At 34.7% G+C, this 27,987-nt stretch overlaps 1 protein-coding gene across 5 annotated transcripts; it reads left to right on the top strand.

The window, feature by feature from the left end:
- The first annotated feature begins 780 nt into the window (after window positions 1–780).
- On the top strand, window positions 781–27,387 carry LOC109078962 (tenascin-N-like). 5 transcript variants are annotated; one of them, XM_042718551.1, is made up of 17 exons: window positions 813–932; window positions 1,721–1,827; window positions 6,006–6,395; window positions 6,918–7,292; window positions 10,556–10,819; window positions 11,521–11,703; window positions 11,811–11,900; window positions 17,631–17,894; window positions 20,334–20,597; window positions 22,046–22,309; window positions 22,591–22,721; window positions 23,500–23,638; window positions 23,811–23,962; window positions 24,124–24,220; window positions 24,337–24,501; window positions 24,576–24,739; window positions 25,793–27,387. In XM_042718551.1, exons 3-17 carry the CDS (start codon window positions 6,011–6,013, stop codon window positions 25,916–25,918), a joined length of 3,063 nt encoding a protein of 1,020 aa, XP_042574485.1. In that variant the 5' UTR covers window positions 813–932; window positions 1,721–1,827; window positions 6,006–6,010; the 3' UTR covers window positions 25,919–27,387. The 5 variants fall into 5 exon arrangements, with proteins under 5 accessions (XP_042574484.1, XP_042574488.1, XP_042574486.1 ...); XM_042718550.1 differs by lacking the exon at window positions 1,721–1,827 and having other exon boundaries at window positions 781–932; XM_042718554.1 differs by lacking the exons at window positions 1,721–1,827; window positions 20,334–20,597 and having other exon boundaries at window positions 781–932.
- Window positions 27,388–27,987: the final 600 nt, after the last annotated feature.

Below are 27,987 nucleotides of genomic sequence, written 5' to 3'. Positions count from 1 at the left end.
TTATAGCCAAATAACCTTAGTGATGACTTCTGATAATTGCTGCTCCGTTCCACTTAAAATCTTGATTATAGGCTGACAGAAAAATATGTGTGGAGCAAACAAATTAATAAAGATGTGTCATAGTTTGTTTATTGTTACTCAAGGCACAGAAACAGTTTTTATTCAGTAACTGCTAGTAAATTTCACTATTAATTACAAAGAATGGGCATGTAAGACATTGAATTAAATCTAGCATTTTAACATTTTGTATTAGTATCTTTCTGCAACATACATCCAACATACATTTGTGTACATGTTTCTGAATGTTTCACTGCATTAAACATGTTTCATAGACGGCACTAAACCAGAAAGTGTAAATTAGATTAGGAATTAGTTTCCATTTGTAAAGTTATTCCAATTTTTGAATCAAGAGGAAAATGTGTGGAAAGGACACATAAAAATATTACTCCTGTAACCAGTTTGCTGCTGTATTCAAGCTCAGGACTGTGTTGACTTTGGCTCTACATGCCTGTCAGAAGCTATATATCACAATTCCTGGAAAACTTGATTAGCGCTGCTACTGTAAGAAAATCCTTGAAATTGAAAACGTGTTCATTAAAATCTACCTGCGAGAGCTGGCGGTATTTGTGGACCACTCTTGTTAAGTCTGTGTTGAATGGAATAAGTAATGAAATAAGTTCCAGACAATGTACAACAGAGAAGTGTCTCATTACCTCCCTCAGTTCTGTCCTCTATGGTTGAGTTTTGGAGGTAGCCACACCCAGGCTGGCCATTGGCTCAGGGCTGCAATGAGGACATTTAAACTGTTTGAAGGCAGAGAGTTGGAGGACTCGGGACATTGCTGATCAGGAGGGCCCTGAATGCCCAGTCTGAGCTTGTAAACAGGTGCTTGCAGTAAGAGGCTTCCGTCAGTGAGCAGAGATATTACTGGGGTAAGGCATCTAGAGCTTCACTATTGCCTCTGAATGAACTTCTCACTTTTTTGCAGCTGTAAAAATCTGCTGTTTAACTGACATTTTGATGTTTGTAAGGGGAAATTTCATGCAGTGATTTATAAAAAAATATATATTTTAATTAATAGCCGGATATTTTTTTTCTAATTTGCTTATTATTACTAATTATGCATATTTAAATCCACACTGTAAACATGCTTTGACAGCTAATCTAAAACATATACTTACATCTAAGTGAAAAGTATTATTTAACATGTCTGAATTAAATCAAGTAATTTTTACTTTAAGCTTCAGAACAAGTAGACATATTGCACTAATATAGGGCAATCTAAACTTTTAGATTTTTTAGTTTTTATATTTTTGCTACTGCTAAATGTTCACACTCAATATTAAGAAACATTGCTAAATGTATGATTTTTAGACACTGAAATTATTGATAGTGATTCAGATTTTTCATTTAGGACTTTAATTTGTGGTTTTAAAGGACAAACAGCTTCATTTCAATGTATAGTGCTCAATGAACGCCTTAATATGGCAATACATCTTGCTTTTTTATTTTAGTTTTAAATAATCCAGTTTTATTATTAATTCATTTATTTTGAAGTTATTCCATGCTACTTTGCTTTATGCTTTGATGTGATGTTTGTCAGTTTTCTTTTGAGCCCTTTCCTACCTGCTATAAGAGGGGAAATAATGTGGTTGTCATCTGTGGCTGTCAACACTCGCTATCTCTCGTTCGTTTCTTCTCTGTTTTTTTTTTTTTTTAGGCATATGCTTAGAACTTAACCTGTCTGGACCCCACTTTTACACAAGATCTAAGCTACATCCTCCTCGTCTGGCAGATTAAGAGAAAACGCTACTGTGTTGGCTTCAGGTATTATCAGAAGCTCAGATCAGATGAACAGCAGATGTTGCATGCATGCAGCCCGCTGGAGGTTTACTATATGCTGCCTGCACATTACACATTGCAGGCTAACAGAGTTAGTTTTGGGTATCTGAAAGATCCTGCTGTGGTTTCATTCCCCAGTGGTGCATACTGAGGAGAGGAAATGAGTCTGAATCTAGACTTAAGCTTAATTGCTTTCAGCTCTCATCAGCTGAAGAGCAAAGAGGAAAATCACTGGTGCTGCATGTTTGCGGCTTTCAGTCTTCACTCCTCGCCTCTTCACCTCTTCTCTTTCTGCATTGGTAAGCCCTGAATCTCTTTCCTAATGGTGCAACTGGGGCTCTACTTCAGATTCAGAGGAACAGGCTGTCTTTGTCTTCTTCCTAATGTGTCTCAGGAGAGGAGAGGACACGGCACGGTACAGTCTGGCTCTCTGTTTTCCCGCCCTCTACCTCACTCAATTTATTCCCCTCTCAGAATGTGATTTATGCTGTTCACAGTCTGTTTGTATTCCATATTGCTTGTAGGTCTTTGCCCTTGTAGTTCCTAAAAGGCATGAGTGAGTCCCAGTCACAGCGTTGAAAGTTTATATTTTGACTTCAGAAAACAGCCAGCGGCCGCTTAACAGCCTGCATCTCTTCTGTCTTGAACCACACTCTGTTAAACATCTTGTTGCAGAGATTTCATTGGGCACGACTTCTTCTTCTTATATTCTTTTATAGTTTTATTAGCAATATTTAAGATGAAAACATTTAACTGTTATTAATATTAACTATTCTTAAGATATTATACTAATTTTGCTAAAAGGATAAAAAAATTCTGGGAACAGTATTATTAAAAATACTTTTTTTATATTTTATGAATTATATACAAAACATTATTCATGTTTATTATTATTAATATATATATATATATATATATATATATATATATATATATATATATATATATATATATATTACAATGTAGTTTATTGGTTGAGAGTCATTGGTGGAGATTTTTTCATTATAATTGTAATTAGTACAATTTTTTTCAAACAAATTATTATATTAGATTTATTTTAAGATTGTGTTGTAAGGTATTTTCTTTAGATACCTTCCTGACTGCTATAAGAGAAAATAACAACAACAACAATAATACTAATAATAGTTTATTAATATATTATTATTATTAATTATTATTATTATTATTATTATCATTATTATTGTATTCTTTTTTTATTTATAATGATTATTTTATCTTTTTTTAAGTGCAGTTCATTGGTTGAGAATATTGATAGTTTTAGTTAAAGTTTTTTTTTCATTACAGTTTTAATTAATTCATTTTTTCAAACAAATTATTATTTTATCCATCCTTCCATCCATCCATCGCATACAGTGTAGTCCACTGGGTGAGATTGAAAAAAAAAAAATGTTAAAAAGTGAAACATCTTTCATGAGCAATTCATGGACTATGCGCAGCAATTTTGGTGTCATACATTGGCCAGTCACATGCAAAATGTGGGCAGTAAGTATTTTGTGGTTGTTGCATGGCAGTTTGTATTGTCTGTTCAATTACTGTGGTGGAAACAGAGCATCTTTTTTGTGTGTTTATGCATGCAGACTCAAACATCCCCTCAGTAGCGGTGGAAGAAGAGAGTTGGCAGGCTTTTCCAGTGTCCCTTCCAAGATAAATAAAAGAGCAAAGCGAAACAGTGCACATGAAATAAAAGCCTCTGACAGAAAGCAATAAACGAGACCCTCAAAGGGCCTTGCAGCTCTAGCATGTGTGTGGTGTCTGGGACTGTGATGTGGGCTATGGCAGGACGGTCATGGACCTCACCACTCTGCCTTAATACTGCACCATCCAGTCTAATTAGCATCAGGGAGTCCATGAGGTCATGGAGAGACTCTCCTGCCTGTTTGAGTTCAGTGGTTAAGTGTTTAAATGTTACCCAGTGAGTTAAATATCCTGATTTAGATTCATCAATTAGAAGAGATAATGCAGAGGGAAATATTTTGTTCCAGTGCAGATGTGAATTGCTTCGACTCTACATAGAAACACATGTTAGACCAACATTATTTCCTCAGGTAGTCACAAGTTGCTTAACTAATTTGAATAAACTATTTCATATGAACTGTGTTGCTGATTTGTTATGCGGTTACTATTATAGGATTATTGTTTTGCTCTGTGTGTGCATTTTGTTTGTGCTGTTGCTCTTGTAAGTATTGAGGTTGATTATTGCACATTTATTGATATGAATCTTAGTTGCATTGGTTGGATGGTACATTTTGGATTTGTCTTGTTTTATTGGTTTATTTCAAGTTATTATTTGGTAATTTATGAACACAGAATGGCCGTTAGCATTCCTTCTCCTCAGACTAATGCAAGGGAATAGCTCTCCATATCTGCAGAAGAGAATCTGTCAGAAACAACAGCCGCCAGCAATGTTTTCTGCTCAGTTGGTTGATCCGTGTGGCATGAGCTCCAGATTTTTCTGTGCTTCTGTTCACATTTCTACCTTGGTCCTGAGGGAGTGCTCTGTCTTCTCATTTCAGCATTTCTGCCATTCCACATCTGCTTCTGGACTTTGATGTGTGTTGTTCCATGTTGATATTTAAGCGCCACATTAATGTTCAAAACAAAGCATGGAATGCATAAATGGTGAAAAAAATGACAAATTCAATTACACTGTGTACTGTGATGCAAGCATATGGTGAAATGTTAAGCCATTTACTGTAATTGTCTGGTGGTCAGTATCACAATATCAAAATGTCGGGGTCTATTATCAGAGCTTGTGAGTGATGAAGAAATAAATTCCATAAAGGTAAAGTGGCTTTGAGACATTAGTGTTTTGTTTCCGTAGGTTATGCAATGTCAGTGAAAAGATTTGGCTTTAAAGGCAGAGTAGATGACTGTCATTTTAGGTCCTGTAGGCTCACAAGGGCCCTCGCCTTCACAATGCATAATGGATAAATACAGTATGTGTGTCTCATCTTCATGTGTTCAGGATTTTTTAAAATGAAGTTCTATGTGCTGTCTATCTATGCCAGTCTGATGCTAGATGTTTTTTTTTACTTAATTTTTTTAAATAATATTTTATTTATGTATTTTTTGTTTTATATTAATAAAGTTATGCTGTGGTACTTATGCTATACCATTGGATGCATGCATCAAATAAAGACATTTAAACAGTTATTTAAATTACTGAACTATTATTTAATATGTAATTTAATATGAATAAAATTCAGTATTTGTTATTTTATAATTAATATTTTTAGTTCTAAAATTTAGTAGAGCAGTTATATATGAATGCTGTAATTATTTTATTGTTATTTAGTATTATTGGACTATCAGATGTACATTATGCATCAAAAAAGGACAATTTAAACAGTTATTTAAATAACTAAAATATTATTTTATATTTTATGTATATTATTTAATATAATTTAAAATGTATTGTTTAATAATTCATTAAATATTTTTTATAATAAATTTGTTATATATTACAGTTGCTGTAATTTATAAAAACTTATAGTACTCTTATACTAATTTTAATTAACTTTAGTACTGTATAAATTACATGATCAGAAAACTCTTTTTCCACATCAAGATTCCTAGACCACACAAGACCATATGCTTACTGCTAATTAATTACATTAATGTATGTTGGGGCCCTGCTTTCAGCTAAGTTATTTTAATTCACATCTTAGTTTTAAAGCAAACAAACCCCAGGTGGTTCTTTCTAAGCATGCATTTTCTCTTTTATAAAACATCCTACTTTTAAATAGAGATGTATTTAAAGCTTTGAATGACATCATTGTCATGGGGATTACATCATTTAGTTAGAAGGGCTCTCTCCTCCCAGAAGCCCTTGTGGTTGTGAATGTACAATTAATGGTTTGGATGGAATGTGCTTGGCAAACATACGGTCTGCCCAGTTCCTACTGTAGGATCAGACATCTATAACACTGGCCTTGTAAAACAGATTGCGCTCCATTAAACATAATGTGATGTCTTGCACATTGATTTTCGTGTGTGCAGCATGCAAATCAAGCTCCTTACTGGAAGGTGAGACCGCAAACCATAAGGAAAGTTTGATATTTTAAGAAAGAAATGCTTGTAAATTTAACCACGCAATCATCATAAGATTCTCCAAGGGTTCACGTCTGTCTGCTTTCTTTCAGAAACCATGATTGTAAGATTCAACCGGCTGAAGAGAGACCTCTTCCTTCTAGGGATGCTCTTTACGGTATCCCGTCTTGTGCTGTCTGAGGAGGTGGGTCCTGCAGAGAAAGAAGTCACGTTTAGCCATGTCTACAGGATTGACTCTGGCTGTAAGCAGGGTTCTCAAGTGGCTCAGCTGTCCAAGGACCAGGCCTCAGAAGGACAGTTAGTCACAGTGGATGGAGAGAATGACATTGTTTTCAAGCACAACATACGTCTGCAGTCAGCTGGTTGTGGATGTGCAGATTCCGAGGACTTCAAAGCCCTGCTGTACCGTGTAAATGGCCTGGAGGAGGAAGTCACCTACCTAAAGAGCCAATGTGCTCAGGGCTGCTGCAAAGGAGGTTCAGGTATTAGTACTAACCTGGAGATTATTCTCTGATTTTGTAAAACTAAAAAATAAGCTACCTGATTTAGTACAGTGAACCATACAGTACATACCTGATTATGCAGATTATGCTAATTTAGCAGACTTTAAGCATACCAGTTTAGTATACTAAAAGCACAATTGCATTGTAAAAGTTAAAGTATATAAATGTATTTGTAGTATACTTAGCATGAAATAAATGTATTTAAAATACATTTAAGAATATTTTTTTCCCCTAGGGATTGCTTTTGGAATTTCTTTGAATTGCAGTTCAGTAAATTCCTCTTCCTGTGGAGTGGCACCAATTCAATTTATATTCAGTCTCACTCAAAAAAACCTGTGAATTTCTGTATTATGCTACTTTCCACTCTCTGCTTCTGATATAAATCCACTGGTACCAAGACTGCTTATATCATGTCCTGCCCCAGTGCCTTAAGCAACCTCCAAAATCCCATTTATCTTTCCAGAGCAGGTGCAATAGGTTAAGATTGTTCTCCTTTGCTAGGTGTGGACACTAGCTGCAGTGGGCATGGCACATACCAGCATGACTCTTGCAGTTGTAAGTGTAACCCAGGCTGGGAGGGTCCAGACTGCTCCATCTCATCCTGCCCTGATGAATGCAACGATAATGGCCGGTGTGTTGACGGACGCTGTGTCTGCTATGAAGGCTACACTGGCCATGACTGCAGCCAGCTCACATGCCCCAATGACTGCAAAGACAAAGGCCACTGTTTGGATGGCAAATGTGTGTGCTTTCATGGATTCTCAGGAGAAGACTGCAGTATCGCCACCTGTCCGAATGACTGCATAGGAAATGGACGCTGCGTGGATGGACAGTGCATCTGCGATGAGGGATTCTTTGGAATCGACTGCTCCATGGGTAAGTTGGTTTACAGGAAATTCTGACCAGAACCTAATTTTCCTGATTGTGCTTTATGTGCTTGATTCACTGAAAAGAATCTTTTAATAATTTAGATTCATTCAGAAATTGGACTACACTGGTCAAGCTGTTTGTTTCTCAGTAAATTCAGTAGCGATGCTGCAGTGCCATGGAATAAACTTTTTCATAGTTTTTCAGTACACAAATAATGCATCGTAATCCAGTTTTTCTATTACAATATACTCATCCATTTTCACTGAAGCAAATTTGGTGTTTTACAACTTTACATTTTTTCCCAGTATACTAAAATTCAAGTATACTTAGATGTACACTTGATTTTAGAGGCCTCTGCAAGCAAACAAAGAGGAAAACTTTCTAGTTCAAGCTTTAACATCGTTCAAACTTTATAGAGTAAACTTGCTGCTTCTTCTATACTTTTCCAATAAACACTTGTATAAGAACTAATTGGACACTTTGAGTTCATTTGCTCGTATTAACTCTCTTGTTTTTCAGTCTCCTGCTGGAAGAAAACAGTAAAAGATAGGCCTCATTAGCACAAGGGAATTGTTCTTCATCAATCCTTTTCTGTTCCACACGTTTGACCCTCAGATCTTCAGATAGAAGTGGAGTGCCTTAGAGTTGGAATGCATGGATAGATGAGCTGAGCTTTAAAAAATATTAGCTGTGGCCAGAGCCTTAGGGTGTGACATATCATCTGTGTTAGCACTTCTGAAATGGTTTCTTAGGGGAGTTAGGGCACAGTGTAATTTACTCCAAGAATGATAATAGTAGGGAGGTAAGAGCAAGCACTGCAAACTAGTCAAACAGATCAATTCGGGTGTTACATTCTCTTGATCTTGACACTAATTGGCTTTGGAATATTACTCGAGGGTTTCAGCTGTCCATAACTTGTCTAAAAGATTTTCCATATCTAACGCTATGGGAATTGCTATCATTATTAAACCACATTCGCTCTTGCATATATGGGGATGTCTGACTTGTAAAAACTTACGAGGATTCTAGGATGATGCTTTAAAAGTTATACCATGAACACCAGAAGCAATAAAAAAAATATGGGTTATTATAATAGGAGGTATTTATTTGATTTTGAATGCTCCAGTACTTTTAATAACCAAAACAATGGCCAAAACTATTTTTATGCATCTGTTTTGCAATTAATATATTATGCGTCTGGCAGAACGGAGTAAAAATGTACATAAATGTGTGAATAAAAAACAGTACAAAAATATTTATTTCAAAACCATTTTATACACATTAAGATTTTTTTTTTAATGTTTTTGAAAGCTTTTTTACTCTTACAACACTGCATTTATTGTTATCAAAAATACATTCAAACTATTGTGACATATTATTACAGTTTAAAGCAATTTTAATATGTTTTAATTTCCAATTTTCTCCTGTGATGGGAGAGCTGATTTTTAGCAGCCATTACTTCAGTCTTCAATGTCACATGATCCTTCAGAAAATTATTTCAAAACAACAACAACAAAAATCTTACTGACCCCAAACTTTTGAACGGTACTGTATTAATAAAGAAGTTTGTGTTGCAAGCCTTGACTGACTGGATTATGTGGAAGAGATTACAAACCCACACAGATTAGACCTGTATGAAAAACAGACAAAAAACACCATGAAACCATTCATGTTAATCGTAAATGTGGTTGATCATCAAAAGATCAGCATGGCAACTTTGTTCTGACCACATTGTGTCTAGTGGATTTTGGTGGCTGTCTTAATGGCAGATCAACGAAGTGCAGATGTTACTGTACCTACTGCTGCTGCCACAGGCTTAGACGCTGCTTAAAAAGTCACTATAGTTTTGTTGTACAAAAAGAAAAGGTGGTGACATTGTAAGAAATGTATATTTAGTCCTGATCACAATAGATTATCAATAAATGTAATTAAAAGTGGATTTATGATCATTTAAAGTTGTTTAAGCATCAGGCTGATGTTTCTCTGGCTTGAAGAACCATCGCTGCTGATTTATACAAGTTTGTCCACGTCCAAACAGAACTGTGTTGTAATTGTAACTTAATGGCTTTGGTTAGCCCTTACAATCAATCAGTGGGAACACGCATTTCCGGCACTTATGCTTTTTTTCCAGCTGGCTGATGATAATTCATTAGTTCAGTAGCAGGCCTTTTTGGGATATTATTTACGGGTGAAATTGTTACTGGCAAACTCAGGAGAGAACAGCAAGAATGGCTGTATTAACTGCCACTGGATGGAAATCCTCCTGCAAAACTGAAGGAAAACATTTGACTTCCTGCCCCCATGCCATGTGGAACAATGTCCAAACCTGCTGTTCATTCTTTCCTGGGTAATGCGGTCTCCACAGCACACTTTTTTCCCCCTCACGGATTTCCCTGAATTATTTTTTCTCTTGCAGTTTCCTTAAATCCACCACCTCCTTTATGTTTTTCCCTGTAAGCTGGTGGGTAATGTGTTAATGGAAACTTCACTCCCTGGGCTGCTGGCTGTCTGTCTGACTCTGGAGCTCCTGGTTTGTTCCTGGGGCCTCCCCTCTTTTTTTTTACTACTCCAATGTGCAGTTTTGTTAAAATCCCTACTTATTCATGGAGGCTCAAAACCACAGAGTAACCAGAATGAAAATGTGTAATCTCCATAAAATATCCAACTCAGATGTCCAGTAATCACCTGGTATTTTGCAAGCTGTATAAATGTGAACAAACTTTAGAAATGAAAGAAGAGAACTGCGAAATAGAAACTTTTAAAGGAATCGAATGAAGTTCTTATTTGAAATATAATGAAGGTAAATGAGGATGGGGCTGTCAAGCTGTAAAATTTCAAAAAGCACCATCAATTTATCATAAAAGTGACCCTGTGTGACTGTTTTTTTTTTATATATATATTTTGCCATTTGTGTGATGAACAAATCAAAATTTACACAAGTATTCAAAGAAAATCTCTCCTTTGTGAATTCATGAGAAGAGTATCAATGTTTCATTGGTGAATCAGTTGTTCTCTTAAGACTTTTGAATGAATCAGTTGATCCAATAAAAAATTGTCTGAATGATTAATTCATGAATCTGAATTATATGATTGTACGAACACTAGCTATGAAGATTGTCTGTGAATATCTAATTATATGTTGGTGTGCTCCTCATTTTTGGTTTAGTTGTACAAATGAATAATTAATAAAAAGGACCCCAATGCAAAGACAACTAGTATTTCATCTGATGTAAAAGAATGCTCATTGTCAACATTTCTTCCCACTTCAGTTCTAGGACCAAAAGGCCTCCGTCTGATCAAAGTCACAGATGTATCTCTGCTGGTGGAGTGGGAGTCTGTGAGAGGAGCTGAGTACTACATCCTGTCCTACTATCCAAAAGGAGACGAGGGAGCCATTAAAGAGGTCCAGGTGGAAAACACGAAAAACTCCTACCTGATCACAGGCCTCAGACCCGGAGTCACATACAAAGTGCAGGTGTACGCAGTCATCAGGGGCATTAACAGTGAATCTGATGAGATTGTGGCTATGACTGGTAAGAGCAATTGTTTAAATACTACAAATATATTTGTAATGTATATGGAAAGCTTTGTAAAATGGCTTTGTCATAGCAGCAAACAAGCAGCGGCATTGGTGTTAACTCTAAGGCCAGATGTAACTAAGCTATTAGAATTCAATGAAAATCCGAAAACAGAAAAGGATTTGCAATCATTTGTATTACTTGTACCCAAAAAATTTGTATGCAGAAGCACTGTAGAATTAAGGAAAAAGTTTTTTGGGGTGTTTGTTTTTGCTTGATTATTTTTCAGCACCACTGTTGAATTAATGCTAATTTATTAATGAAAAATTATCAGAAATATCTAAATATTTTTTAATTTAAACATGACATTTTTGTGGCAGATGAGTAAAGCTTAGAATAGACATTACACATGTGGCTTTAGAACTCAATATACTTTTTAAAAAAGAATTTAACATTTATGTTCAGAAAGTGCTGTTCCTTTGATTTTTCTATTTATCAAACAATTCTGATAAAAAATCTGCATATTAGCATATCATAATCAGCATATTGATTTCTGAAGGATCACGTGGCACTGAAGACTGGATTAATGGCTGATGAAAATTCATTCTCGCCATCAAAGGGATAAAATAGATTTTAAGTTATATTACAATTGAAAACAGTTATTTTGAATTGTAAAAATATTTCATGATATTTCCCCATTCTGACTTTCTCTTCAGAGGTCTCTGGTATTGAAGGAATCAAGGTGCTGGGCCAGACAGAGGACTCTATCCAGGTGGACTGGAAGAACCCTGCGATTGCCGTGGACTTCTTCAAATTGACCCATGCCAGCCCTGATGGTCAGGGAGCACAGGAGAACGTGGCAATGAGCCAAGAGGCCAGAACCAAACACACCATTGTAGGTCAGTCCACTGTTATGCATCCATCTGCAGTCACAGGCCCCTGAGTTTCAGAGTGTATTGACTTCAGTGGCTGTGTAGTGAGAACAACATAAATGTGTGTTTTTCAGGCCTCAACCCAGGAACAGAATATCAGATAGGCGTGCAAGCAATCAAAGGTGAAAGCGAAGGCAAGCCGTCGTATGCCACAGGGGTCACAGGTCAGTAATATGCCTTGATAGCAATGCATAAAGTGGGAAATAAATTTTCCAGACACCACTTTTGATTTTCTTATATGTGGAGACATTCCATTGACTTGTATAGTGTTTTTACAATGAGCTAATGATATTTTCAATTCTGTAAACCCAAGACAGAAACTTTTTGCATTTTTAGATTTTCTGCAAGACTTTAAGGTCATTATTTGTTTTTTCCTACAACATTAATATTTAATATGTTTATTAAGCCACTTCATTGTGCCACACTGTGGGTGATTTCACATTTTATTACTTTTGCAGGGACATTTGGTGCTCTAAATGTAGGTGAAACCTGACCTATATCTGTATAGAGATTGCAACTTTAAAATATGCTGAAATAAAAGAGACAAACAGATGTAGAAATTAGATTATTGTTCTGATGTTGATGCTAGAGATAGGATCTTTACTACAACAATCTTTTAATGGAGGGAGTCCTTTCATGCTCTCGTGCTTTACTCTCAGAAAATATTTTCTTCTGAATGGCTTCAGTGTCCAATGGTAGTTAAAATCTTTACAACCCAGTACGTAAGACAGATATTTTCCTTGTCACCATAAATCAATTAAATTGCTTCCTTGACTGAAAAAAACAACAAATCCGTTTTATTATTTGACCCAGGGCTATTGAAATGAGGCAGTTCTAACATTACTTGCTCAGAAAAAATACACAGATCCAAAACCAACAAATATTCATGAAGAACCCTGGAGGCATTGGTTTCTGTATTATTATAGGTATCTTAGTGGTTCGAGCTGCAGATATTTAAAAGTACTGCTCCAGTATGCTTCAGAGCTGATGGTCTGCCAACAATGAGATCTTTATACTAACTAAATCTGTCAAATAATGTGGAAACAAATTAGTAGTGGTCTGTAAATCTCCCTTAGAAGTGCCCAATGATGCCTAATGAAAAGAAGTCTTTTAAATACGTGATTTGTGTATGTCTGTGCCTTTTGGAAATGTTGCAGAATAATTCTGATGGACTGGACATATAATACCCCCCTATTAAAATGTCAATTAGCTATGGCCCTTAAATCATTAAAAGACATCTGTCATGTTTTAGCCTTAAATTTCATAGCCTAAACGCTTGGACTAATATTTATGTCTATTTAACAGCTATAATATTCCCTGTTTAATATTTATGCATCAGTGCTTTTGGCCCAATAATAAGATCATCTCTTTAGAATTATGGTTTAAGACACAAAATTATGGTTGCAAAAGAAAACTTATCATACGTAACCACAGTTATGTTTATAGGGCGGTTTTAATATATCAAACACAGGGCTGGAAACTGCTAGATTTTGTATTCAACATCTGCGTCTTTGATTTATTACAGTAAACATAAATATAGTTTACCCTGTCAGGCTATTTACCTATGGGAATTAAGCTCTTAGCCAAAGGTGCTTGAGAGAGATAAATTCTCAGTACCCTGACTCCCCCGATTGCTTTGTCTGAGAAGGCAAGTGATGTCTCAGTGAGAAAACAATCATCAGTATAAAACAAAATATGAAACCAAATTGCGCTCAAATGTGATTGTAACAGAAATACATAGGCAAATACATGAGATGAAAGTGTTTAAGCTGTCTACTCTTTAAAAAGGTGTTGTTTAATTTAGATTCTTCTGTTTCTAGAGACCAAAGTCTTCCTTAAAGGGATAGTTCACCAAAAATGAAAACTGTCTCCATTTACTCAACCTCATGTTGTTCCAAAATTGTATGACAGTGAAATTCAATAAAAGTCGATGGGGTTTAGTGCTGTTTTGGACCCCACTGACTTTCTTTGTATGTAAACAGCTGAATGTTATTTAAAATATCTTCTTTCACAGAAGAAACAAAGTCTTAAAGGTTTGGAATGATATGAGCGTGAGTAGATAGAATGTTCATTTTGGAGTGAACTGTACCTTTAAATGAGCTTCGAGCTGAAGTATATTTTTATTTGATCCTTGTCAGGTAGCTAACAACTGACCTCATATTATCCCAACAGTGCTAATCTCTTCCAAGAAAAGAGATTTTTACTTTACACAGTCAGGGTGTTGCCAAAGACGTGGCTGGACACTTTAGCTCTGTATTGGATCTTCTGAGTATTGGCTCAGAATGATAGTATATTTGTCTTAGGGGGCTTCTAGAAGAAACAGTTTGGGTGTTATTTCACATTTTATATAAAGAGCCATCTGATTTCTGTAGTTGCACACACGTCATGTAAGCCACAGTGAGATTCTCAATTTCAAAAAGTGCTTGGGTTAGAGAGAATTTAATACTTGATTCTGCCTTTAAATTTAAGGTAGTACTACATCCTTTGAGTCTGTTCCTGACAGCTACAGCAGCCATTAGAGGGGCCTCCGGTAGACTGTATTTCCCCTCTGCTCAGCAACTTATAAATTACAGCACCAGTTACTCCTACACTTAGTCTCACCAAACCATAGGAGCAGGAAATGGTTTTTCAATGCTTCCTCATGGACATGGCATATTTTGCACGTGTGCATCACAGAGAAGCCAGAGTGTATATTATTCTTCTTGTTTTCCAGTGCAATGTAGGGTGACCATGGGATTCCTTATGTTGTACGACTGAATAACTGAAGCATTCACACTGACCGTAAGATGAAGAGTGAAATTTATAGATGTAATTGAAGGCCCCCCAACCTGGTTTCTTTTGGCATCAATGAATTGAACAGCTCCGTTGAGTTTTTTAAGTTCTTGGGAACCATAAACACAACTTTAAATGAACTGAAAAGACTTCCTCTATAAAAAGAACAAAATGGCTCAATAGGGGACGTTACTTTTGCAATTGAAGACATTCAATCTTCCATAGACTTTGATACTTTTGTTCTACCCGGAAATCAATGTGTCCCTCATCCCCTCTTCCTTAACAATCAGCTGTAGTTTTTCCTCCACAAGGGAGTTTAATGCATCATTTGTTCAGTGAAAAGAATCATTGGATTGGACTGTTTTAAAGAACTTAATGTCTTGAAAGTGTGTAAGCAAGACCTCACATCGTGATCAGCACTACTTTAAAGCTTTACTTTCCAAGAAGGTCTTAGAAAAAAAAAAAAAAAAAAAAAAAACCCTGCTCAGATGTTTTTTTTTTCTTGAACAAGGCCTATATTAACTTAAGAGAAGTTTCGATACTTAAATGCCATTTTGAATACCAAATAAAGTTGCTATATATACATCTATAAAAGTTATATTTTGTTTATTCTAATCCTTAATGTTAAACATACCTGCAAAAATGTTGTACATAATTTCTTTTCTACCCCAAGCTAACTCTGCATGACCATATTCTACATCTCTTAATACTACCCAGTACCTAAACTTAACAACTACCATACTAAATATGAATAATTTGTATAATAATTCATGTTTATGGAGGCAAAATCTGTAGTTAATAATTAGGTAATAGTGAGAATTGGTCCCTAAAGTAGGCCCACTATTTATTAAAATACGGTTTAAATATTAAATTATATTTAAATAATTTAATAAAATAGTATTTATAACAAAATACTTTTTTATCATATGAAACTGTGAGAATATGTACATAGTACATATTTAAATATTATGAATTTTATTACAACCATTTATTTAAATAAGTTAAATATTTTACTGTAAAAAACTGATGATAAAAAAATTTTCTCTGAATTTATTCTCATTTTATTTTATGCAATTATGTGGAAGAATATTAAATTATATTATTTGTTTAAATATATATTTATTTCACCTAGAAAAAAAGCAAACAAGCAAACAAACAAAATTTAGAAACAAGATTTAGAAAATATTTAATTTTTTTCATTAATGCAATATATCAGAGTTGTATTTTTTAATTTGAATAGCATGTTTTCTAGTAATAAAACTTATGTCCCCGGTTTCACAGACAAGGCTTAAGTCTAGTCCCAGACTAAAATGTCAGTCTGGGCTGTTTCAACTGAAAGAAATTTGCAATGACTGATCTTAAAATATATCAGTGCCTTTGTTTTGTCTCAAGAGGCACATCAGTAATGTTTTTTTTTTTTTCTAAGGCATGTTTATAAAATTTACTTAAATGTCCTAATTAAACTATGGCCTAATCCTGGCTTAGTCTAAGCCCTGTCTAAGGCCTTAAAGTTCTAATTGCAATGCAGATGACATGAATGCACTCACAAATGACTGAAAAAGGCACCATATTCTGTGGATCATTTTGCATTGCAGTGTTTGTTCAGTGAAGCTATAATGCACATCTTATAAAGCAGAAAATGCTATAATTCTGCCCTGATTTTCATCATGGATAAACAGTTTTCCACGATACAAAAGAGCTTCCAGCTTTATCTCCCCTGCTGTATTTTGGCTTGGAAACTTGAAATCTGTCCAGAGAAATTTGGGAGAAATATTTCTAATCTGACCATACTTCAATGGTCAGAGACAGGAATAGAGATACAATTGGCAGTCATCTCAATCTCTCATGCTGTTTGATAAAGCACATATTATCTTAGTAAGCAAAAACACAGAAAAGAGCAGTTTGGCACATATCTTGTCACTAGTTTGTGGTTGTTTGGGGTATTTAGCATTGGTGTTGTCTGCTTTCCAGTGTGAGCTGTTGCTTTGTATTCTGACCCATGTTTCAAACTCAGATGAGTCAGAAATGATAACCCCACTTTGGCAATCAGAGAGCATAAAATGAGAACTGTGGATTCTAGCAATCTTGGAAGGCATCGGGAATCAGTTTCCATGATGCGGACATTCAGCCAACCTTGCTTCAGTCACAGAACGGTAGACTAAATGATGATTGCTTTTCCTTGTCTCTTCACTTCCTCTATTGCATTGCATGGGCACTTTCTTAGTTCCAGTGGAACTGCTCACAAATGCATATTACACTGCCTATATGACCCTGCACACATCCTCAGATCTTCAGGTCCTGATAATTGCAAATCCATAAGCCTGACGAAATATAAAACCCTCAACAGCATCTTGTTCCTGCAGTAACTTCCACTTGCATACAAAATACAGTTCAATCAAGAATTCACTAAAAAAGTTTTGTCAGGTATCCTAAACAATATGTTTTAAGCATAAATATCACTAACTGTTGTTAGATTTACGCTGAAACAGGAAAGGTCTTTTTTAAATAATATTTTTATGCAATTTTGTGTAACTAAAAAGTCAAATGTATCATATTTGATCAATATTTATATATCAAATATTTGTATTTATTTAAACAACATTTATTTAGATAATTTAGTTTAAATATTAAATTATATTTAAAACATTTAATAATAAAATAATACATAGATAAATATTTATCCATAAATAAAAAATATTATGGATGCTATATGTTTTAAGCATACATTTCACTAAATGTTGTTAGCCTTATGCTAAAAACAAGTATTTGGTAATATAAGAATTTATGAGAATTTTTTCTTTTTTATCTGATTCAGTTTTGTGTATTAGTTTTATAACTAATTAAATATCTAATATATTATTTATGCAAAAACTATTTCAATAGTTTAAATATTAAATTGTATTTAAAATATTTAAAATAAAATAATCTGTATACAACTTTTTATGATACACAATTGTGAGTACATAGTATCATAAATATTCGAATATTATCTTTAAAAAATGAAAAAAAAAAAAAAAAAAAAAAACTTAAAAAAAAAAAAAGATTTAGAAACTGTTCTTTCTTGTGCAGTATACCATTGTTGTATTTTTTACCTGAATTTCTTGAATTATCTTTCCCAACAGACATTGATGCCCCAACCAATCTGGCAACCAGGGAGGTGACGGAGAACTCTGCAACCGTGACGTGGGATGGTGTTCGTGCTGACATCGATGGCTACATGCTGACTTACAGCTCTGCAGAGGGCACTAGCCGAGAAATTAAAGTGGCAGCGGATGCTACTTCTTACCAGCTGACCTCTCTGAAACCAGGAGTCCTGTACACAGTTTTCCTCTGGGCCTACAAGGGCTCTCGTTCCAGTAGGAAGAGCATGACCGAAGCCGAGACGGGTAAGCTGTTCACCTTCTGGGTGAGGATGTGGGGCTTTACCCTCACTGTTTAAAGTTTCCTGTCTCAAGCATTCCCTCAAGGGATCTTACCACTATGCTTTGATCTCTTTAGCTTCGCAGTGAATGGAACAGTGGCATTCTCATATGTTCACTGTTTCCTTGTGCACCTAAGCAGTCATTTCCATACTTGATTTTATTTCTTTTGACAGAGATTTTGTCTCTCCAACAAGGCTTTTGCATGCATTCCTTGCAAAAAACATCTACATTTGTGCATTTGGCAGATGCATGGCAGCATTTTGTGTTATCTGAGAATCAGACCATGACCATGGTGTTGCAAGCACCAGCAACCTACCAGTTGTCAACAGCGTATTATGGAGCCATAACCTTCTAGTATTTTCCATTCTCCATAAGATGAACAATTATTAACAAGCTCTTTTAAACCGCCAACCCTGTAATAAGATGACTCCTCCATAGCAATTCAAGTTTAAGAAAACAAGAGAGGTAATTCTCCAGTGGGTGCTGCTGTAGACGGTAAAGCAGATGGTCTAAGTGCATTACCAGCTGACAGTCAGAGCCAGGAAACACAACCCAAACAGAAGCACTTGGATATATAACAAATGTACCCATGCGTATTCTCTGTTGGGTTTCCATAACTATTTATCACTGTCCACATTACAGCATCTAAAGAGCATTAGAAGAAATCTGTGCACTGTAGTGTGAGCTGCATTGTGTATTTCTGTTTACATTATTACTGATGCAGTCTTTAACAAACTGCATTAATGATTGGAATATCTACCTTTGAGGCTAGTTTAGATTAGCCTTTAAACAAATAAATATTTTTTAGTAAGAAACCTAATTCTGAGGCTTAAAGTAGCTGGTTCCTAAACTTACAAATAACAGTGCTGGATAATATTTGCTACTTGTTTAATTAGCCTCAGGCACGTTAATATGTAATACAGATCTTATGTTAATATTTTAAATTAGGGAATTAGCATCTCTGTTGATTGCTCAATGATTCACCCATCACTCATGTTTGCTCTAATATCTGTGCAAATTTTAATCTGCACTGTCTTGGCAAAATGTTCTTTTTTTTTTCTTTTTTCATTTAACCTTGTTTTGTTTTTGTATTAATGATTCATTTAATGTCTAAATCTTTTATTTTAATGGAAAGTATCAATCAGATAAACTTCTCTCATCCCAGGTAACACATTTAGGTTATACAAATGTTCTGGGAACATTATTTTGAAATGTTTCTAAAATATTAAAATAACCAGTTTTCTTTATATAGTATAACAAAGATATATATAAAATGATTTAAATGTTAAAATGTTGCTTACAACATTCTACTGAATTTATTTTTATCCAGATTAAAACTTTATTTGAACATTTATTTATAGTATTCTAAGAGTGTTAAAATGTCAATTTTTCTTGTGATTATCATGTAATTTTAAGGTTACAACATTTCTTACAACATTCAACTAACTTTATTTTCAACCCAAATAAAACATTATTTGAACATTTAAGTATTCTCAAAACGTTAAAATATTCATATTTCACAATAATATTTTATTGCGATTATAGTGCAACTTTAAGGTTACAAAAACCTTTTTTTCTTACAACTTTTTCAAACAAAACATTATCTGAACATTTATTTTCAACAAGAACAAAAATTTTCAGTTTTCTTGTGATTAAAGCGTAATTTAAAGGTAAAAAAAGGTTTCTTACAACATTCTACTAACTTTTTTTTAGCCAAAATATTTTTTTTCAAATGTTTATTTTTAATATTCTAAGAATGTAAGAATAGCCAGTACAAATAACATCACAAGGACCTTCTAAGAATGTTATTCTAAGAACATTTCTTTCAATATTATGAGAATGTACAGTATATCAGATCTATAAACGTTACTTTCAGTATTTTTTTAAAGAAATCTAGAATTATTCATGTAAGACATGGTATTTAAGAATACTGTTCTATAGCATGTTGTGTTGTTTCCTTCTTTGTCTCTGTGGTGTTGTGATGAATTGCAACATTATAACAGAACCTGCTGGCTGCATTAATCAAGCTGAACACTAATTTGAGAAAATTGCACTTTCATAAGCATAGAACATTTCCAAATTTGCATTTATTAAAGTCATTAATTTTCGCTCAACTTTTTGAAGAAGCAAACAACATCAGATAAGATTAAAGACTTTATTGATCCAGGAGGGAAATGAAGTCAAACAGTGATGGGAAATAATAGGATTTACTATCTGCATCCTGGATTTATAGCTAATTGTATCAGCATGAAAAGGATAAACTGGCTACCCTTCATGGTTCAGTGATGCATTCCTTTACATGGACATGCATCTTCTTACATCTCCTCTGCTGCACTTTCTATACCTGCATGGCTGAAATGCAGCAGTGTTGTGGATTAACCTGTTTTACCAATGGCTTTTTAGATATAGATGCTCCTACTAACCTCATGACCAGGGAGGTGACCGAGGACTCGGCGTTGGTGACGTGGTACAAGGTGCAGGCTGACATTGATGGCTACATGCTGAGCTACAGCTCTATAGATGGCTCCGGTCAGGAGGTTCGAGTAGGAGCTGACAGCACCTCCTACAGGTTCACTGCTCTGAAGCCTGGAGTTCTCTACACAGTCTATGTGTGGGCCATCAAGGGCCCTCGCTCTAGCAAAAAGAGCTCGACAGACGCAGAAACAGGTTTTTGAATTGTGTCTTCCCAGTCAGCTCATGCAAACTAACACAAAGTTCTCTGTTTTGAACAGTTTATCTATTTGCAGAAATAAGGCTTTATGGCATAAAGCCTTAGGTTTCTACAAATAAACCGCACATCTGTGCATGGCTTTAATGTAGAAATGTGCATCAAAAGTGAAGCATGTCATTTTTTTATGTTAAAATACTTTCTCATATGCCCTGGTTGTCTACCATTGATTGATTGATTGGTCTTAGTTCTTCTTCCTGTCATTCCAGTTAAACGTCAATGTAGGTTATGTGCAACAAACTTTAAAAAAGGCTGCATCATTTCCATTTGCTTTGTTAAATGTAGAGTTTATATTCAATATACTCAACTAATATACTCAAAATGCCTTTAAATGAGCTACCAAAGATGGACATAACCAATGTTTAGACTGATATCTAAAGTTTTTTCTTCTTCTCACTAACATTCAGATTTTGAAACGGAATAAAACGGCAGCAATAAAACTAGTTAGGTTAGCTGATTACCTTAGTCCATATTGCTGTCAGATTATACTGCTATTAACGCTTTCTCCAATGAGAACAATATTCTGACGATTAATCGAGTAATCAGATTTTTTTTTTGTAGTAATAAAATAGACCTAAATGCACTATAGCATTTAAAATGACTTAAAATACATAGCTATATAATAGCAACGAGGCAGTAACAATTAGTTCAAATAAAGTATCAAAAGCAAGTAGTCATATGGTTTTATTGAACAAAACTGTTCAAATACATTATGTATTATAATCAATAGAGCTAATGTACATTACAGATTATAACAAATGATTGCAGAGGGTGCCAAAGCCTGATGATTGTTTTTACACTTTATTGCGTGATCTAATGCTGGTTACTCAACACAGGCAAAATACAATCAAGTATTTTTTAAAAATCAAGGAATTGTTACAGCCGTAAAGGAAAATGTTTGGGAAACTTGTTTGAAAACAGTAATTATTTTTTGCTATTCTCTTTAGTGCCACTAGTGGTAAAGAAATGACATGTTTCACCTTTAATCAAATGTGTCAGCTGTTAATTTTAGAAATACATACTCCTACTAACCTCTTGACCAAAGAAGTGAGAGACATCAATGGTTATGGTTGTGCTGTTGGCTCTGGGCATTTGAGAAGAAATCAACAGCGCCCCCTACAGGTTCACTAGCTTAAGTCCCTATAGTCATTGGCAGTTGAAAACATGCCTCTAGAATAACTTTCTTTTCTTCTTAAGTACTTCACACAACAAAACCTATTTATGTCTCATTTCTACCACTTCACTGGTCAACTCTTTAGCTTGTGTCAAACCTCAGAAAATGTAAAATTAATAAAAATAATAGTAATAATAATAATAAAATAACTGAAGCAGACCAACAGAAGTACTTCCTTGAAGAATTAACACTATTATACAAATGGCTTTCTAGATATAGACGCTCCTACTAACCTCTTAACGCAAGAGGTGACAGAGGACTCGGTGTTGGTGACGTGGGACAAGGTGCAGGCTGACATTGATGGCTACATGCTGAGCTTCAGCTCTATAGATGGCTCCGGTCAGGAGGTTCGAGTAGGAGCTGACAGCACCTCCTACAGATTCACTGCTCTGAAGCCTGGAGTTCTCTACACAGTCTACGTCTGGGCTGTGAAAGGCCCTCGCTCAAGCAAAAAAGCCACAACTGAGGCTGAAACAGGTTATCTGATTCATGCAGGCTGCGTGGCTCTGTGCCCCTTGCTTTCTTCTACTGCCGAAAAAATGCCAAATGAAGCATGTCGAAGGTCTTTGCTAAGGTCTTTTCTCAGCAATAGTGATAAGTGAATTAATTCTGAACATAAAGCTTAAATAGGAAGAATCAATCAGTTTTCGACAGTAACTGGAATGCTAACACTCATAGTTATAAGGAGAGACATTTCTCATCTATAAAGATCTCACTACGAATGAGTTGTTAACCGAGTACTATTTGTTGATCCGCAGAGATTGATGCGCCAAAGAATCTCAAAGCCATTGATGTCCAGACTCAAACCTCCACTATAACATGGAAAGCTCCTCAGGCTAATATTGATGGCTACATCCTGACCTACAGGGCTGAGGATGGCAGCATGCAGGTTTGCTCTATAAACTAACAGCTTTTGAAACCTGTTCAATTCAATACTGTGTCCATTTACTGGTAACACTTTACAAGGTGTTATATGTTAACATTAGATCATGCAATAGTTAACATGTTGCTTAATGTTAATTTCTTTATTTACTAAAACATTTTAACATTTCAGTTTGTATAAATTAACATTCATGTATTATTAACAAACATGAACAAAATTGACTGTCATTTATACTATATATAATTTTATTCATATATGATTTTTTTAAATGTAGTTTCTTACACTTACTAATGCTACATTTAATCAAAAATACAGTAAACACAGTAATGCCGAAATATGATTACAATTTACAATAACTGTTTCTATTAAAAAAAATATATAAATAAATAATTTAATCAAATTTATTCCTCTTATGGCAAAGCTGAAATTTTTAAATAGCCATTACTCCAGTCTTCAGTGTCATATGATCCTAGAGAAATCATTCTAATATGCTAATTTGATGTTCAAGAAAATGTTTCTTATTCTTATCAAAGTTAAAATATTTTTGTTGAAAACATGATATGTGTTGATAAATATTTCAGGATTATTTGATGAAAAGAAAGTTCAAAAGAACGGCATTTATTTGAAACTGATTGTTTTTTTGTAAAAAAAATTAGCTAATGAACTTTATTTTAAAGATTTTCCTGTTAATTTCATATTTGTTACTATATCACACACACACTTCACATTTTCCAAAAAAAGATTTTCTAATAATCACCAATAATTTTCTGCTTTATTTTTTTAGACTGTGGAAAAAATGTTGACTGCACAGGAGAATAGATTTGCTCTTTCTGACCTTGCAATGGGGAAAAAGTACATTGTCACCCTTATTGCCTACAGGGGCACGAAGAAGAGTAGGGCAGTGGAGACAAGCTTTAGTACAGGTAATATACTCAATACTATATTCCTTCATTTACACATTTATGAGACTCCTAGTGTATAAACATATCTCCAAGCCTGATTTTCACCAAATAATAAATATATAAAAGTTAATAGAAATAATAATAATAAAAACAAACTAATTTATACCTTTATTGCACTTGCATTATATTTTAGTGGGCCTGGCCTACCCGTTCCCAATGGACTGCACTCAGATTATGAGGAATGGAAACATGGAGAGTGGCGTCTACACAATTTACGTCAACAGCAACCGTAGCAGAACCATGCAGGTGTATTGTGACATGACAACTGATGGCGGCGGCTGGATTGTGAGTATGCCATTATTATCAAAAAAAATTTTTCTTGCGGATTATTGAATACTGATTTGACTTAAATATTCTTCCTGTTTTGATTTTAGCTATTCATTTTGTGTCTACAACATACAGTACGAGTGTTGTATCTAACAACTTATCATATGTATCAATCACAGGTGTTCCAGAGACGAAACACCGGTAAATTAGATTTCATGAGGCGCTGGAGAGAGTATATGAAAGGCTTTGGAGAACTGACAGATGAATTTTGGCTCGGTATATCTAATAAAGATTTCACACTATTAGTTATTGAAACCTTTCACTTAACCATGTTATTGCTTCATATTGAACCAGATATTAATTTTGAACCCCTTTTTTTCATTGTTGACCAGGCTTGGAGAAGATCCATGAACTGACTAATACTCCTACACAATATGAAGTGCGTTTTGATCTGGGCTTGGGATCAGAGCGGACGTATGCCGTCTATGATAATTTCAAAGTAGCACCTTCCAAACAGAAGTTTAAACTTACCATTGGCAACTACAAAGGAAATGCTGGTAAGTTGAATTATGTAATCCAATTATGCCAACTAAGAAGCAATGTCATGTTATTAATTACACATTGTGCACAGGTGATGCCATGACCTACCACCAGGGAGGGTCTTTCTCCACAGTGGATTCAGACAATGACATTGCGCTTGGTAACTGTGCTCTGACTCACCAAGGTGCCTGGTGGTACAAGAACTGCCACCTGGCCAATCTGAACGGTGGATTTGGGGACAACAGACACAGTATGGTGAGTTGAGAAGCATTTTGTTATGAAGCAGAGTGAAGTTTTGAAAAAATGGGGGATCTGTTCTGGTACATTATTTGCCATAGATTCTGCAGTATTGAGATGTAATAACCAGCAGAGGGAGCTCTCAAATTACAACACTGAAGGCAGGATTGAAAGCCAGACCACTTACAAGAAATAGCCCAATAATTCAAAAGAAAAGCAGTGTCCTGGATCTATCAGATCTCATAAGTTCACAAATAAGACGATACTTTAAAGTTGGTTGGAGATTTATGCTCCCATTAGAGCCTTTATTTCTGTGAGGCTAACAGGTATACTGAATGTTTTTCATGGAGGAAGGAAAACAACATTTTAGGCCACAAATTAAAGGAAATGTTTTCTTTCTTTCTTTTCTTTTTTTTTTTCTCTAAACATCAAACCGAACTTTGGTGTTAGGGGCTACCATCTTTTAAAATCATTTACTTATTATTATTATTATTATTATTATTATTAATTTTCCATGCTTTATTTCAGTGTTAACTTTGGCATTTTAGTTTAGTTTTTTTATATATATATAATTGTTCAAAAGTGACAGTAAAAACATTTGTGATGCTACAAAAGATTTCTATTTAAAATAAATGTTCTTTTAGACTTTCTATTCATCGAAGAACCCTGAAAAAAAACATCGTGGTTTTCACTGTTTTCAACATTGTTTATAATAAGAAATGATTTGTAAGCAACAAAACATCATATCAGAATGATTTCTAAAGACACTGAACACTGAGTATTGACTGCTGAAACAGGAATTAATTATATTTAAAAATACTAAATAGAGAACAGTTATTTTAATTTGAAATAATATATTTTTTTACTGTTATTTTTGGTTAAATATAGGCGGCCTTGGTGAGCATAAGAGACTTCGATCAAAAACTTTTTTAACATTTTGAAACAAGGGCAGAATAATTACCACTCCGTATGAATTTTTTTTTTGATCAGAGAGGCTGCCCAATGATACAATGAATGATTACCTGAAAGTTAGTAAAATAATCTTATAATTTTTTTGATTGTGTCTTTCAGGGAGTAAACTGGAAGCCATGGAAGGGACACCTCCAGTCTCTCGACTTTGCAGAAATTAAGATCCGGCCAGTGGGAGCAGCGGGCAGACAGAAGAGGTCACTGAAAAGGAGAGTAGCTGTGTATTAATAATCACTTGACAAAAACTACAAAATGTTATATTAAATTCCAAAACATATGGGAATTGGATCAAACCAGGTTGGAATAGTTCTTCATTTCAAGAAAGCCACTCTATGCTGTAGATCGTATGCTGTGTAACTGTATTTTGCATCATTTTACAAAAGGCAGATTTTGAATAGAATATGCTATACTTTTTTTTTTTTTTGATTTAGTATATATACACACTGTATATGGAAGAAATCCAAACCAAAATTTGTAGCATGACTGACATCACAGCGCCATTCCTAACCCAAAAGGTGTTTTTCATACATTTAAGTGAAGGTATATTGCATTTTAATCTTCACAGAACCTCTTTTTTATTTTATTACAGTGTTTTGCACCAAAGGACTTTGTACTGTATGAAAAAGTTTTGAATGGATATTCAGGATTTTCCCCATCGTAATAGCTGACATTTATGATTTAATTCAAATGTCATGTATAAAAAGACGTATTATAACAGATACTGAGCTATAATGTCTTCCATCTGGTTGTGTACTGTAGTTGTATTATAATTCCTGACACAGACACCAAATTAAGTGTCACATGTTTTCACAGAAATAAATTTGTTGAAATAAAAAAGCGGTTGGAATATTTCATTCACACATTTGAGGATCAGATTTGATTGGCTCTACAGCCAAAAATGATGGGAAATTAGGAAAATTGCACCGCATGCTGCAGCATTTTAACTTCATTGTCACTGCAGTGGGCCGGTTGCTCGAAAATCTTCACATCACCCACTCAGAGTAACCAGAAATATAAGTTCAGATCATACCGGGAAAATAACTGTTCTTATAGAGGAACTGACATCAGAAGGAGACATATCAGCCTCAGCAGGAGCTGGACTGTATTGGCTCATCTTCAGGTCTCCAGACATCTGCCAAACTGGCATATCTACTGGGCAAATAGTAGGCTAAAGAAATGTTGTTTTTATTTTTATTTATTTTCTTGCTACAAGCATGTTTTTTTTTTTTTTCAGAATCCCAAAGGATTCTGGTACTGAAATGTACCATAAAGAGATCCCTGACCCCTTTTGCGCTGCTCAACAAAAGTGTTCAGCCTGCAGCTTAGCGTGCTAAATTTTTCTCTCATCAGTCCATGGCTGAATCACTGTTTTGAATGGGGTTTGTTATATTTCCTCTCCCCGCCTTCTCCTCCTGCATTAGTGTGAGCTGGAGCATGAGACAAAACAAGGTCTGTATGGGTGGAGGGGTCTGGACTGTGAGTGTGTGTAACCAGAGGAGAATTTCCCTTTCAGCCCTCTGTCCTGCCTCCTGACGCTCACGACTGTTATGTGATGGAAAGCTGCAGCAATAGGGTGTGTCCGTGGCTGCAAAATGTTCACTAAGTGCTTTTTGTCCATATAAACATGCAGACGATGTATCACACCTTGCTTATACTATATTCTAGGTCTATCGATTAAATTTGAACGAACCATCTGAGTTCATCTGTGTGTGTGTGTGTGTATGTATGTATGTATATATATATATATACAAATGTATATTGTTGGGGAGTAACTCCTTATATGTAACAGTATTACATAATTTAATTAACCTACAAAATAAATGTAACTATAATCCGTTGCAGTTACTAAGAAAAAAATGTGTAATTAAATTACAGTTACTTATGAAAATGTATATGCATATGATTTTAAAACTGTAATTAACCTCACAACAATCGTTAAAAGTAAAAAGAGGTGCCAAGTCTGATTTTGTGGTGGCGGTGCTTATAAATTTTTATAATCTAAATTCAAGTGTTGAAGTATTTTAAAAGTCTGCCAGTAATCATTAGTATTGAGCACTAAGGTTAACCTAAATGGGTATATATATATATATATAAGGGCTATCAATTATATTAAAATAAATGTAATGAATTGCAAAATAAGTTTGACTGTGTAAATACCCACAAAAGATTATGTAAAGCTATTTTTGTGTAAAATGAGAAAGAAAGAAAGACATTTTGATTTAACATAAAATATATTACACATAAACATTAGGCTACATTGGCGTAACATAAACTATGGAACATAAAAGAAAATAATT

The sequence above is a fragment of the Cyprinus carpio genome, chromosome B2 (genome assembly GCF_018340385.1).
Source record: "Cyprinus carpio isolate SPL01 chromosome B2, ASM1834038v1, whole genome shotgun sequence".
Classification (NCBI taxonomy): Eukaryota; Metazoa; Chordata; class Actinopteri; order Cypriniformes; family Cyprinidae; genus Cyprinus; species Cyprinus carpio.
This window is presented reverse-complemented; position numbering and strand designations above follow the sequence as displayed.